We start from the raw sequence: 15013 nt of genomic DNA on the forward strand, positions 1-15013 counted from the left end.
AAGTAAGGTAACAAAGCATTGGTACTTCGCTACTTGACACCTCTGCTCGTGAGCGTGTTTTACAGAGCGAAATTTACATCATTTTGCTGAATGGTGAGATAGGGCTCACTGCTGCATCTGCTCTCGCTCTGTCCCTTTGCCCTTTCTCGTATACGTTACTTATCATAACAGGAGAGATAAAAAACGAGGGCAAGCGCAGACTTTACAAATATGGCCCAAGGTCACCGCGAGCGCGGCTCAAACAGAAGGTAGGAAAATACCTATATTAGGACTTCAAACGCTGTAGATAAGTTCAGACGATTTGTGTGTACAGTTATTCTGAAAGCACACAGAGACCTAGTTTCAATGCTGGCCTCTAAAGTACTTCATAATTCCAAGCGTAATCTAATCATCCAGGTAGCAAATCATAGACATAATGCATACAGCTTTAAAGCATTGAACCAAGTCCCATAGTACAACTATGCATAGTCAAATTCACCACTGAACATGCAGCAGGCCTTGGTCTGTGACCCTGAATAGAGCGGAAAACTATGTGAAGGTTTCTGAAAGGCCGCGAGGAAGAAGCCGGAGATGGGCTGTCGTATTCATCATGGCAAAGAAATGGGCCTTTTCAGTCCTTCCTAACAACTTTCTACAAGCAAGCGCCATTATTTATAGCTAACCAAATATCATTGAAGAGAATGCCCGGAATTTGTGCCTCCAGGTTCGGTAAATATCAGGTCAAATAAGAGAAGGTTATCCTGCATGATTTGCTCTCACACAACTGCAGCAGACTGTCATATTGGCCCCCTCTAAAGGCTAAGTGTGTAGTAACTCAGCCACCGCTGCCTGCCTGTCTTGCACTCCTCTTCAAACATGATGGTTCAGACATATGCATATCTCTTCATGTGCTTATTCAAATCTGCCATTAATATTCTTGTGCTTCAGTTCTACTCTTAAGCACGTTAGTCCACAGGTCCATCACTTGGCTCGGTTGCATTGAACTTCTCTTTCTTTCCTCGAGAAATGATCCTCATGAACTGGACGTTGGAAAAAAAAACATGCTTCCTATCTCTCCTTTACAAAATTCACTAATGCATCGTATATATGTGGGAAAAATATCTGCTTCCATCAAAAAAAAAAAAAAAAAACCACAAAAAACACTCATGCTGCTCAATCTGGAGACCGCTCATTAACTTTCATCAACTCCGCTGGAACAGCAGGTACACTGAGATCCAATATCCAGTTCCAAACCACTTCAATTCTACGATATTATCCAATTATACAATATTTCTCCTTTATATGCACACCCACATGCACACATGCACACTAAATTCTGGGCCTGTACAGCAATTGCACTTAACATGTCACATACACTGCTATGAAGTTTGATTTTATAGTCATTTTTTTAATTATTTATTATTAATAATAATATTAATATTACTTATTTCCTCCCTTTGCCTCTTTTGCATGTCTGTTTGTTTGTCTATGCTTGCATATCCTCCTTATACATGACATATTGCAAATAAAAAATAGTCCTCTGGGAGAAGGGGGGTGGTGGAGGGTCTAAAAAAGTTATAAAATAAATATATAAATAAGTAAAACAAAAAGTAAGTAAATAAATAAACAAACAGCATCTATTATATTGCTCGTATTTTTAGCCCAGCACTGCCTCCTCTGCACCGCTCACTGCGCTCCTCCGCGCGGATACGGAGAAACAAATGACTGCGTATCTTGGAAACCAGCGCCACGTGCAATCAAAATTCCATTTATGATAATAAACGCCTCCCCATTGGACGCGCAGAGCAACACTGTATTTACATAACGCGACTCCATTGGCCGAGCGGTTGTATTTGCAAATGACCGCAGCACGCACCCCGTAGACAGTAGTGTCGTTGTGCGGGGAAAGTAGTTCCCACGTACGTGATAAAGAACTGAAAATGTGATCAATCGACGGGGCTTAAAACACACCTCACGTCGCACGCGGTGTGTGTTTGTGCCTTAATTGTTAAAAACGACCCGAGTGTTTTGGGGTTAGGTCTATAATTGCTGTGTGTGGCGGAAGGATACGTGTCCGCACACGCGTCAAAATATTGGCGTTATAGGAGTCGGACAGTCCGCGCCAACGCTCAGACAGACAGAGCACGACTGATTGATGCGGCGGAGCTTACGCCTATTTAACACCCCTCTAAACCCAGTGATATTGTGTTCGTGTCGGTGTGTTACACCGGTTCGCCAAGAGGACGAGCATCCCTGGATTTAACGCTGAGGATTGTACTGCATTCGTGTTGTTTGTTTACCTTCGTACGTCGCGGGATCCGCACTGACGCACGGCGGTGCTTCTCCGGCAGAGAGGCGGTGCGGTGGGCGCGCTGCCCCGGGATTAAACTCCGCCTCGGTGCCTTCAACCAGCTCCGCCGCCGGTTGACTGATTTTCACAATTTGGAAAAACACTCCGCTGCAGCACAAACCGAGCAGGATTTCTCCTTTTTTCCTTTTTTATTTATTTTTGGGTGAAATATGTTGCTGTCAAAGTTTGGCTCTTTTTCCCACATCTGCAGCCCAACCAGCATGGATCATCTGCCGGTGAAAATCCAGCTCCAGCCCGGTAAGTCTGCTCCCTGCTCCCTATATATATAGCTATAGCGCCAGCTAACCCCACTAGTGCATTGCCCAGGTCACGGAGGACACACGGTGCGCGGTTCGGGTCTTGTTTTGGCTTTAAAAATGCAAATAATGCACTGAACTGAAGTCCAGTTTACATTGAAGCTCTAATATGTTGTATTTCTGGTATTAAATGAAAGATCTGACCTCTTCACCGCCCGTGTTTTGGTTCCGCTAGCTGTATTATCGACCTGCCCCGCTGGGGAGCTCTATGGGGGGGGGAGCGCTGTGCTATGCTAGCTACCCACCCCAGCGCCCAGCGGAGCAGCCGTCGTTTCACCGGAGGGTTTTTTTAAAAAAAATGAGGTTTTCAGCTAAATTCTGTGATGTTTTCTTGGTTTTTGCAGTGAAAGTGGAGCCAGAGCCCTTCGAGAAGGTCTACCAGGTGGGCTCGGTGCTTGGAAGCGGTGGTTTTGGGACGGTGTACGCCGGCAGTCGCGTGTCTGACGGCTTACCGGTAAGAGTGCCCCCTCGCTCGGGTGCGCTGCTTGACGTTAGCCGCTGTAGCTGCAGCGGTTCCTGGGTGCTGAGCCTGTGTTTATGTCCCTCCAGGTCGCTGTTAAGCATGTGGCGAAGGAGAGAGTGACGGAATGGGGCTCTATTGTAAGTAGACCAGCCTTTTTTTCTGGTTCTTTGGGGCTCTTTAGCCGGGCTCCAGGGGCTCCAGGGGCTCTAGGAGGGGTTGTAAGCCGCTGCTTGTCTCCCTCCCCCCGGCAGAACGGCGTGATGGTGCCTCTGGAAATCGTGCTGCTGAAGAAGGTGGGCTCCTCGTTTCGGGGTGTGATCAAGCTGCTGGACTGGTACGAGAGGCCGGACGGGTGGTTAATCGTCATGGAGAGGCCGGAGCTGGTCAAGGACCTTTTCGACTTCATCACCGAGAAGGGCGCTCTGGACGAGGGCACGGCGCGGGGCTTCTTCCGCCAGGTGCTGGAGGCCGTGCGCCACTGCTACAGCTGCGGGGTGGTTCACCGGGACATCAAGGACGAGAACCTGCTGGTGGATCTCCGCTCTGGAGACCTCAAACTCATCGACTTCGGGTCGGGGGCCTTTCTCAAGGACACGGTGTACACAGACTTTGACGGTAGGGAGCATTCATGGTGCTTATTTGGGGACCCCAAGTTTGGAGAGGAGTCTCCATAAGGGCATGCATATTCATATAAGGTGTGTTTATTTACCTTTTATTGGTAAATAAACAATGTAGTATACTGTAGTATACTACACTATATCAAGCAGTGATGTATACTATAGAAATAGTGCATTGTCATAGTAGTATAGTGTGTGTATGTGTATATATACATACACACACACACACACACACACACACACTCTCCAGTGATGCGTTCTGATTTTGCCCCAAGCTGGTTATAAATACCAATCAGAGCCACCGCCCCCCCCTCCAACCAAAACACACACACAGCTCACTTTGTGATGTTTTCTGTTGGCATTTTCCAATGCCAGTCTTATGCCACGTGCCTCCTGCCCTTCCTTAGTAAACACACCATCAGCTCCCCAAACTACCCTTTATAAAGGATCTTCCAGGCTGTAATTGGCAGAAGGGAAAAAAAAAAAAGAAGCAAAACAAACGGAAAGGTCAATTCTAACCAGATCTTGTGCCACGTAACAGCTGTGTGTTGTGAAACCTGAGAGCTCGGTCACGTGATGGCTCACGTTGCTCCTGCAGTTTGGATTCAGCCCCTCCTGCGCCTTAGGGGGGTGGATGGGAGGGCGGGACTGATTATGTGTGTGTGGAGGAGCAGACAGCTGAGTCGGGAGTGATGTGGCCCTTTTTTTTCGCAAGGATTTTTTTGTTGTTGTTGTTGCCCTTTTAATTCTGAGCTTCCGTCCGAATCTCAATAGAGCTCTGAGTCAGCTGCAGCGTTGGCACAGTGAATGGGACGGGGAGGGGGCAGGAGTGGAGTGGAGTGGGATGGGGTGTGTGTGTGTGTGTGTGTGTGTGTGTGTGTGTGTGTGTGTGTGTGTGTGTGTGTGTGTGTGACGTCTTGGTGTTTAACTCGGTGTTTGTCTCCGTCTGTTCTCACAGGTACCCGAGTGTACAGTCCACCGGAGTGGATCCGTTTCCACAGATACCACGGGCGCTCGGCAACCATCTGGTCGCTAGGGGTGCTGCTTTATGACATGGTCTGTGGAGACATCCCCTTTGAGCAGGACGAGGAGATCCTCAGAGGACGGCTGTACTTCAGACGGCGAATCTCTGCAGGTGTGTGAAGTGTACACACTGTTTTCCCACTCCCTTTTAGTAGTAATATTATGGGATGTGTGTGTGTATATATAATTCTATTTCTGTAGGAGTCTGTTAGTGTTAGTGTAAGTTAGTGTAGTGCTGCTGCTGGAGTATTATTATTATTATTATTATTATTACTACTACTATAGGGCCTACTACAGACATGGCATCATAAAGTAGCTGTTTACCCCCTTAGACTCCATATATAAGCCCATATGTCAGTTCGTCGCTCTCATAACTACACCACTGTTCTTTCATATTTTATCATAGGCCCTAAAATCGTACCCTGTGGAACGCCACAAGACACGCCATGCACACAATGCATTTGTGCATTAGGACTAAAAAGACCTTCAGGATGTTAATATGTCCTTTTCTGTCCCCCTTTCCACCAGAATGCCAACAGCTGATCAAGTGGTGCCTCTCCCTGAGACCGTCAGACAGGCCCACGTTGGAGCAGATCTTCGAGCACCCGTGGATGCGTCCCGCAGAAGCGTCCAAAGCAGAAGAAAGTGACATCCGGCTCCGGACCATCAGCACGGACACTTCCCGCATGAGCTCCAGCAAGGAGAGCCTTTGAAAGAGGGCACTTGCTTTGGGGAGGGGTTGGGACTCATAACGGACCTCTGATCTGCTGCCCTGCCATCGCCAGGCTTGCAGATTTTGTTTTTATTCCTCTTGTAGGGAATCATAATTTATTACAGTTTGCTCTTCCTTTATATATTTTTCTTTTTTTTTATGATTCGGAAATAGTTTCCTGATTGGGGAACATTTTTGCTGTTTGGGCGGACTTACCAGCACTATTTATTATTATTATTATTATTATTATTATTATTATTATTATTATTTGTTACAAGGCTGGTTTATGCATCTGGCAAGCCTCCTACACAGATGTGGCTGCTCTCATAGAGCTTGGAGAACTTTTTTTATTTTATTATCTTATTTTTATTTAAATATTTTCATTTTTGATTTGGAGTGCCTTTTTGAAAGCTGCTGTTTTTTGGGGGGCTTTCATCATTTCGCTTCTTTTTTTAAAAAATATTATTATTTATTTTAATTTCCTAAAACTTTCCCTCAAGCTGATTTTGGAAGTTGCTCAGCAGCTGGCGATGGCCTTCATCGACCGCTGTGCGCAAATGACCATCCGGCCTGGGGGAGGTCTTACAATGGGGAGGGGGTGACCAATAGAAATACTTGAAACGCACTCACTCACTCACTCACTCACTGCATCTCCTTCTAACGCTGCTCAGTCACAGTCTAGCCTACACAGGTCGTCTGGAAAACTGTTTTCCTTTATCTTACTTTCTCTGAATGTTTATAGAGATTCAGTATAACCGCTGTACCTTCTTGAGGGTATATGTAAGGCCCCCTCCCCACTCTCTTCTATACCCTACTACCCCCTCAACTCTTCTGCTCCTCATCCCACTGCTGATGCTATGTTGGCCTGGCCCCTGGGTTGTGGGGGGCCTGGGTGTGAAAATGCACAATCAATGCAATATTCATGGATTTTTTTTTTTTCTATTTTATTTCATTATTTTTTATTTTTTTGGTAATCTTGTACAGCGTGTGTGTGGGGTTTTTATTTTTTGTGTGTACAGTTTCTCTTTTTTTATTTTATTTTTTTTGCATTTAATTTATTTGTAACATGTAGACATTCCACACTCTGTGGCTATTTATTTTTATTTATTGTCCATGCTTAAAAGCCCAAATTTTGCATACCTTTATATGGCCTTTTGTTTGCATTCCTGTTGTCCATTTTTATTTTTTACATTCAGACAAGAGATGGTGGATGCACTGAAGCTGTTGTCAATGTAAAAAGGAATAAAACAAGGTTTACTTAAATTGGACGAGCCACGAATGTTCTTTTAACTCCTCTTGTTGGTCATCGGCTGCCTTGAAACGGCTCTAATCAAAATGACCGTCTTTTTTTTGTTGTTGTTACTGTTGTTGTTTGTTGTTGTTATTTCGGGTCTGTGTAATCTCCATTTGCTAGATGGACGTGTTTTAGAGGATCGGGATGGGCTATTCTTGTCACTGGCTCCACAGTCCAATGTTTAGATGTTCTCTAATCTATCTCTAATAGCTCAAGCTGTATGAACCACAATGGAGATCCTATTTTTATACAAAAAGCCTTTCAATTAAACTTTTTATTTGTACAGAACATTTTGTGGTCTTTTATTGGTCTCCTCTAGGCTGCTATGACGAAGAAGCGGGGCTGGAGGGGGATTTCCCTTCAGATTCCCTTTAGTCTTCGCACTCTAGGAGAACGTAAACCGGCTCAGATGAACAGGGAGCGTCTCTGGTGGACCCACGGTTGGGCCCACTTCAGGTTTTTATGAAAACTGTACAGTAGGCATGTGAGTCACTTGTCTCGTTTTACTGGAAACAGTGAGAATGTTAGTCTTTTTTTTTTTTCCCCTCTTAATTATGAAAGCTGAAGAAAGCCCAGCCGTGCAGCCCAGCCGTGCAGCTCTGCCAGCAGACGACATTTAGCAAATTGCTTTTCCATCTAATCGCCGCCACAACATGAGTAGTTTAATTATCAGTGGTGTGGCCGGTGAGTAACAGGCCCCTGAGTGGCCCCCATGAGTCAGTGTGTTTTCCAAGAGCTGTGGGCTGAGCAGGCTCTCTGATGGGGATGTGCTGCCCCCTCTGGTGATGTACAGCACTTGCAGCCCGGCTCCACAGGGATCTCACTAATCAATCACGCATCATTCAGTGCATTCAGTGTTCTGAACCGGAATAGACCCAAATTGCTACCTTTAAAGGAACACTTCAGTGTCTGAAACTATTCCTGATGAGGGTTCTTGGAAAAGCAGGTTCTAGTAGGTTTATGTTAAATGCAGCTTGAGAACCAAAGAATGGCAGATACAGTAAATAAACAGTAAAACTGGAATAGGGTCGAATAGGGTTCTGTGCCTGATGATATGACGAGCATTTTAATAGAACGTGCTGTAAATGTCGTGTGGACGTGGAGAAGAACCTCCAGATTACGTAAAGGTTCTGGGAAGTATCCACTGTAGTATCCAACATTCTCACGGTCTGGAAAATATGGGTGCCCAAAAGAGTTCTTTGGAGCAAATACAAAAAAAGACCATGTTGGTTTGTTCCCTCAAGAACCTCCACATAACATTAAGGTTCTGGGAAGAACCGTCAAACTGACACAGAACCTTTACATTACGTGAAATCGGTTCTTCGAGATGTTCTACAGCCTTGTTTTTGCTGCCAAAAAAAATAAAAATTTTTGGAGCAATGCCATAAAGGATCCACATGAGGTTCCTTCAAGTACTCTACAAATGATGGTTCTGTGAAGAACTGTATATAGAACCATGAATTTTTCATTTGAAAGGTTCCTGACACTCACACTCGGTCCTTTAGGGAGCCAAAAGTGGTTCTTCTACAGCTTTATTATTAGGGGGGTACTGTAGTGTTGCCAATGCCATAAAGAAACCACATGAGGTTCCTTCAAGAACTCTGCAAACTCTGGAAAGGATGGTTCTGTGAAAACCTGTCCATGGAACCATGACTTTTTCAAGGGCCCTGACACATATTGAGTTCTTTGAGGAGCCAAAAGTGGTTCTTCTGCAGCCTTATTATTAAGAGTTTACTGTAGTGTTACCAAAAAGCGTTCTTTGGAGCATTACCATATAGGAACCACATTTAGAACCCCCAAGAACTCTGCAAAGAATGGTTCTGTGAAGAATTGTATATAGATCCAGTTTTTTTAAAAGGTTCCTGACACTCACACTCGGTTCTTTAGGGAGACAAAAATGGTTCTTCTACAGCCTTATTATTAGGGGGGTACTGTAGTGTCACCAATGCTATAAAAGAACCACATGAGGTTCCTTCAAGAACTCTGCAAACTCTACAAAGGATGGTTCTGTGAAAAAAACTGTATATAGAACCATGACTTTTTTATTTTTACAGGTTCCTGACACTCATGTTGAGTTCTTTAGGGAGACAAACATGGTTCTTCTACAGCCTTATTAATAGGGGGGTACTGTAGTGTTGCCAATGCCATAAAGAAACCACATGAGGTTCCTTCAAGAACTCTGCAAATGATGGCTCTGTGAAGAACTGTATATAGTTCCAGTTTTTTTAAAGGTTCCTGACACTCATACTTGGTTCTTTAGGGTGCCAGAAGGGGTTCTTCCACAGCCTTATTATTAGGGGGGTACTGTAGTGTCACCAATGCCATAAAAGAACCACATGAGGTTCCTTCAAGAACTCTGCAAACTCTGCAAAGGATGGTTCTGTGAAAAAAACTGTATATGGAACCATGACCTTTCATATTTACAGGTTCCTGTGAGTTCTTTGAGGAGCCGAAAGTGGTTCTTCTACAGCCTTATTATTATTACGAGTGTGTTGTAGTGTTACCAATGCCATAAAGAAACCACATTAGGTTCCTTCAAGAACTCTGCAAATGATGGTTCTATGAAGAACTGTATATAGAACCATTACATTTTTACAGTTATTTTACATCCTTATTATTACGAGTGTACTGTTGTGTTACCAATGCCATAAAAGAACCATCATTTGCAGAGTTCTCAAAAAAACCCAAATGTGGTTCCTTCAAGAACTCTGCAAATGATGGCTCTGTGAAGAACTGTATATAGAACCATGACTTTTTTTATTTTTACAGGTTCCTGACACTCACATTGAGTTCTTTAGGGAGACAAACATGGTTCTTCTACAGCCTTATTAATAGGGGGGTACTGTAGTGTTGCTAATGCCATAAAGAAACCACATGAGGTTCCTTCAAGAACTCTGCAAATGATGGCTCTGTGAAGAACTGTATATAGTTCCAGTTTTTTTTAAAGGTTCCTGACACTCATACTTGGTTCTTTAGGGTGCCAGAAGGGGTTCTTCCACAGCCTTATTATTAGGGGGGTACTGTAGTGTCACCAATGCCATAAAGGAACCACATGAGGTTCCTTCAAGAACTCCACACAATGCAGATTCGCTAACAGGATTTTTTTACAGTTGGTTCGAGGCCCCGTACCCATTCTGGACCCCTGGTTTCAGGAGATTAGCTGCTGCTTTTATGGTTAATATTAAATAATTGATTAATTAATGTTGCATTTGATTGCGCTTGGTTTTATTTTATGACTGCAGGACCGGAGCAAGACGATGACATCTGTTTGGAAGCTGCAGCTCTGGGGGGACTGCATTGTGTTTGCGCCCCCAGGCTTTTTCACATGCAAATGGAGGAGTTATCTGGACTGGGGGCCTTCTGTTACGACACAGAGACCAAAAACAGCCATTACTCTCAGCCAGCATATGCCATGCTTCTTCTCCCTCTCCCTCTCTCTGAGCTCAGATCCTATCAGAGCGGTGTCTTATGTCATATATCAGCGTTCCTTAATTAGATGAAGACCAAACGAATAAATCTAGCAATTAGATCTGTAAAATGTTTGTGTTCTCCGTGCTCCGAACCAGACCTCAAGACAGCGGCTTAATGAGATCCAGTAACAATTATCCTGCTTATATTTAATGCTATTTGAAATCAGCTGGACGCTGAAATAGCAGTCAACCCTCCGCTCCCCCTCCTGCCCCTCCCACTGTAAAAACAGTCAGGCCGTCCAATGACCGCAGAAAGCATGGACAGCCCAATGTCTCTCAAAAGCAAAGCCACCACAGAACATCTAGCACCTCTGCTGGCTGGTTGCAGTATAATGTGTAGCTCCGCCCATCTCTATATGTTTGATGTCCCAAACTCCGCCCCTTTCCCACCTCATTTTCCTTATCTAAACTTGAAGTCTTTCCAGCTCCAGTGTCTCCAGACTCCAGCAGTTAGCTCTCCCTGTGAATCAGTTTAATTCTGCTCTATCGGAAGAAGGCGGAGCTACACTTAGGAATGGAGTGATTGACAGACAGCCTCATCTGCAGCAGGACCTGCATGGAGGAGCTGAGCTGTAAAGCAACTTCCATGAGCTGCACTGTTCCAACTTACTGGACAGACTGGGAATCCAGGGGGAAGCCGCTCTGCTTCTGCACTGGAAGCTCAGTGAAGGCGGTCTGAGACACTGAGGCTCAGTCTGGGAGAAGGGGGCGGGTCTAGCAAATAGGTTGGCGAGTCTGGCTCCGCCTCTGGTCTTTACTGTGCAGACTCTGGTTGCAGATTTGACAACTGGGAGGTGGGTGGCATACAGACACACTCAGAGATTTTACCAGCTTGAGAGAGAAAGAGAGAGAGAGAGAGAGAGAGAGAGAAAGAGAGAGAGAGAGAGAAACAGAGAGAAAGAGAGAGTGAGAAAGAGAGAGAGGGGGAGAGGAAGAGAGAGAGAGAGAGAGAGAGAGAGAGAGAGAGAGAGAGAGAGAAAGAGATAGAGAGAGAGAGGGAGAGAGAGAGAGAAACAGAGAGAAAGAGAGAGTGAGAAAGAGAGAGAGAGAGGGAGAGAGAGAGATCAAATAAATAATCAGAGAGAGAAGGGGAAAGGGGGTAAAAGTGAAGGAAAAGCGAAATACTAGAGAAATAGAGGAGAAACAGAGAGAGAAATAAAAGAGTGAGTCAGAGAGAGAAATATGGAGAAAAATATGAGCAGAGAAAACAAAACGAGAGGAGAGAGAAACATAGAGAGAAGGGTAAAGAAAGAAGAGGGTGAGAAACAACTGAGAAACAACTGAGAAACAACTGAGAAAGTAATGAGAAAACGAGAGGGAAGGAAAGAGCAAACAAAGGTGAGAGAGAGAAAGAGTGAATAACGTAAAACATAGTGAGAGAGAAGGAGAGAGGAGAAAGAGACATAAAAGAGTGAGACATAAAGAGAAAAAGATGAGACTGGGAGAGTGAGAGAGATGCCAAAAGGAAAGAGGGTTAAAGAGAGAACAGGGGCTGAATGTAGGAGAAAGAAATGAGAAGAGTGAGACACAGTGAGAAAAGGTGGAGAAGAGAAAATAAGATGAGGATGAGAGAGAGATATGGAGATAGGCAGAGAGAGAGAGAGAGAGAGAGAGAGAGAGAGTAAGAAGGGAGAAAAAAGAGTGAGAAATAAAGAGAAATATGGAGAAACTTGGAGTGAGATAAGGATGAGACATTGATATTGATAGAGGGTCCTATTCTTTTGGCAGATAAAAGCTATGTGTGTGAGTGTATGTGCATTTGCACATCTGTGTCAGCAGCGATGGCTACAGCCAAAAGTAGCTGAATGCATTCATTAGAATGGGGTGTCCACAAACATTTGGACACGTGGTGTATGCAGTGTGGGTGTTGAGGGATGAATTTGGAATAACTGGTGGAGTTCCCCGTCATAATGAGGGGAAGTTCAGAGCTATTCTGGGCTGGTCTTATTGATCCACTTCTGACGTCTGTCTCGTCTCCTTCTTCAGACGTCTCTCGGGACCTGGCCGCTGCTGGCTCACCTGGTTGCTCAGTGGAGGTGGGTGAAGGAGCTCATTGTTCGTGCCCACAGAAACAGATGGAGCTCAGTGTGGGGAGCGGGGATATGAAAGGCAGAGAGTGACAGGTCGGGTCATGAAGCCCTGACTCTGCTTCTGCATGGACTTGCTTTACCACTGTTGCCAGGCTGTCCAAGAAAACAGAGCCACACACAAACAGAGTGTAAAGAGAAGCGCTAATGATACGTTAGCCAGGGGCCAACAGTACACACACACACACACACACACACACACACGTTAGCGTGACACATCTGACTGTGTGATGTCAGCCCGTCTTGTGGATGGAGAAGTTGCCATGCATCACATGGAAATTTAGTGTCCTACTGATCAAGATACGCTACGTCCAAATGTTTGTGGACACCCCATCTAGTGAATGCATTCCGCTACTTTAAGTTGTACCCATTGCTGACAGAGATGTGCAAATGCACACACACACACACACACACACACACAGCTTGTCTAGTCTTTTGTCACAAAAACATGCGAGAACTGATGTAATGCCATGCACAAGACACAATGTGACAAAGATGGTTGGTGCAAAAGCTCATCATCACATTTAGCTAACACAGTTGTGTCCACAAATGTTTGTCCAAAACTGTTGCCAAAAGCTCATCCAATACGTTTGGCTAACAGAGCTGTCTCCAAAAACGTTTGTTCAAAATATGGGGTATTAAAACCTTTGCCCAAATGCTCATCCATCATGTTTGGCTTACAAAGTTGTGTCCACAAACTTTAGTCCAAAATGTGGGTGCCAAAACTGTTGCCAACAAGCTGGTTGGTCTAAAAGCTCAACCATAAAATTTGACTAAGAAAGCTATGTCCGCAAACTTTTGGCTAAAATGAGGGGTGCCTAAACAATTGCGCAAAAGCTCATCCAATATGTCTGGCTAAAATAGCTGTGTCCAAAAACCTTTGGCTAAAATATGGTGTGCCAAAACTGTTGCCCAAAAGCTCATTCAAAACGTTGGCTAACAGAGCTGTGTCCACAAACTTTTGTCCAAATTGTGGGGGGTGCCTAAACTGTTGTTCAAAAGCTTAACCAATACATTTGGCTAATATAGCTGTGTCCACAAACTTTTGCCCAAATGCTAATCCAATATGTCTTGGCTAACAGAGCTATGTCCAAAAACTCTTGTCCAAAATATGGGTTGCCAAAACTGTTGACCACAAACTCATCCAATTTGTTCGGCTAATATAGCTGTGTCCACAAAATTTTGCCCAAAAGCTCATCCAATATGATTGACTAACAAAACTGTGTCCAAAAACCTTTGTCCAAAATATGGGTGGTAAAACTTTTGCCCAAATGTTTGTCCAATATGATTGGCTAACAGAGCTATGTCCATAAACGTTTGTCCAAAACATGGATGCCAAAACTGTTGCCCACAAACTCATCCAATACCTTTGGCTAATATAGCTGTGTCCACAAACTTTTGCCCAAAATATGGGGTGATGAAACCTTTGCCCAAATGCTTATCCAATATGATTGGTTAATAGAGATGTGTCCACAAACGTTTGCCCAAATGCTCATTCGATATGACTGTCTAACAGAGCTGTGTCCACAAACTTTTGCCCAAAAGCTCATCCAATATGTTAGGCTAATATAGCTAATATAGTTGTGTCCACAAACTTTTGCCCAAATGCTAATCCAATATGTCTTGGCTAACAGAGCTATGTCCAAAAACTCTTGTCCAAAATGTGGGGTGCCTAAACTGTTGCCCAAAAGCTCATCCAAATACGTTTGGCTAATATAGCTGTGTCCACAAACTTTTGTCCAAATGCAATAATCCAATACATTTGGCTAGCAGAGCTGTGTCTGCGTTTGTAGCTCCAAAAATGTGACATCAACAGAAATGTGAATTTTTGGTCAAAAGTTTGTGGACAAATTTCAGTGCATTCCAGGACATTCCACGCATTGTGGACTCGTTACTGTAAATGAGGACAAGCGCTTCCTCCGCCTGGGAGTATTCTCTATAAACAGCGGCGTGGAGCGAGGCAGTGACTAACCCTCCTCCAGAGGTAATAACAGGGGCAGATGTGAGCAGTAATCTCTGAGCGAAAGGCCGGGAGATGTTTACTGTGCTGTCGAGATGGAAGGAATGTCTTCAGGGTGCCCCGGGCGGAGGCAGGCCTGAGACGATGAGCGACTGTTCCACAAGTGAAAGGCCTGATGTGTGTGGCGCGGTTGGGGGTGCACTGTACGCCCCACCGTACCTTATTGGGCATCAGTGATCAGGCCGTGCCTTAAGGATGAGCGGGGATCTCCAGGTCCAACCATCTCCTCAACTCTGTGGATCATGTGTTTATTGCAACAACACGTTTTTAAAATTATGTCATCACCTTGCTAACGGATGCAATAAAAGGACAAAAGTATTGGGACGTCTGCTCATTCATTGCTTCTTCTGAACTCAAGGGTGTTAAAAAGAGTTGATCCTGCTTTTGTTGGAGTAACTCTCTCTACAGTCCAGAGAAGAAGTAGGCTTTCTACTAGATTTTGGAGCAGCATTGCTGTGAGGATTTGATTGCATTCAGCATGAAGAGCTGAGTTAGTGAGGTCAGGATGTTGGATGTTGGATGATGATCACCACCCCACCTCATCATCCCCAACTCCCCAACTCATCTCAAAAGTACTGGATGGAGCTCCACCATCTATCTATCTTCCACTGCTCCACAGCTCAATGCTGGGGGCTTTACACCCCTCTGGCCAGTGGAGCCATATGGGGACTGATAGGGGCC

The 15013-nt window shown here is 44.6% G+C and overlaps 1 protein-coding gene across 1 annotated transcript; it reads left to right on the forward strand.

The window, feature by feature from the left end:
- Nucleotides 1–2108: 2108 nt before the first annotated feature.
- Nucleotides 2109–7034, forward strand: LOC140550176 (serine/threonine-protein kinase pim-3). Its single transcript, XM_072674018.1, has 6 exons — nt 2109–2587; nt 2991–3100; nt 3196–3246; nt 3361–3724; nt 4685–4861; nt 5278–7034. Exons 1-6 carry the CDS (start codon nt 2500–2502, stop codon nt 5460–5462), a joined length of 975 nt encoding a protein of 324 aa, XP_072530119.1. The 5' UTR covers nt 2109–2499; the 3' UTR covers nt 5463–7034.
- Nucleotides 7035–15013: the final 7979 nt, after the last annotated feature.

This window comes from Salminus brasiliensis, chromosome 2 (genome assembly GCF_030463535.1).
Source record: "Salminus brasiliensis chromosome 2, fSalBra1.hap2, whole genome shotgun sequence".
Taxonomy (NCBI): Eukaryota; Metazoa; Chordata; class Actinopteri; order Characiformes; family Bryconidae; genus Salminus; species Salminus brasiliensis.

Bases quoted from the DNA above. Each gene is read 5' to 3' on its own strand.
- LOC140550176 (XM_072674018.1), top strand. From the start codon at position 2,500: ATGTTGCTGTCAAAGTTTGGCTCTTTTTCCCACATCTGCAGCCCAACC. The intron at 3,247-3,360 runs GTAAGTAGACCA...TCCCCCCGGCAG, and splicing joins TGACGGAATGGGGCTCTATT to AACGGCGTGATGGTGCCTCT. The intron at 4,862-5,277 runs GTGTGTGAAGTG...CCTTTCCACCAG, and splicing joins CAGACGGCGAATCTCTGCAG to AATGCCAACAGCTGATCAAG.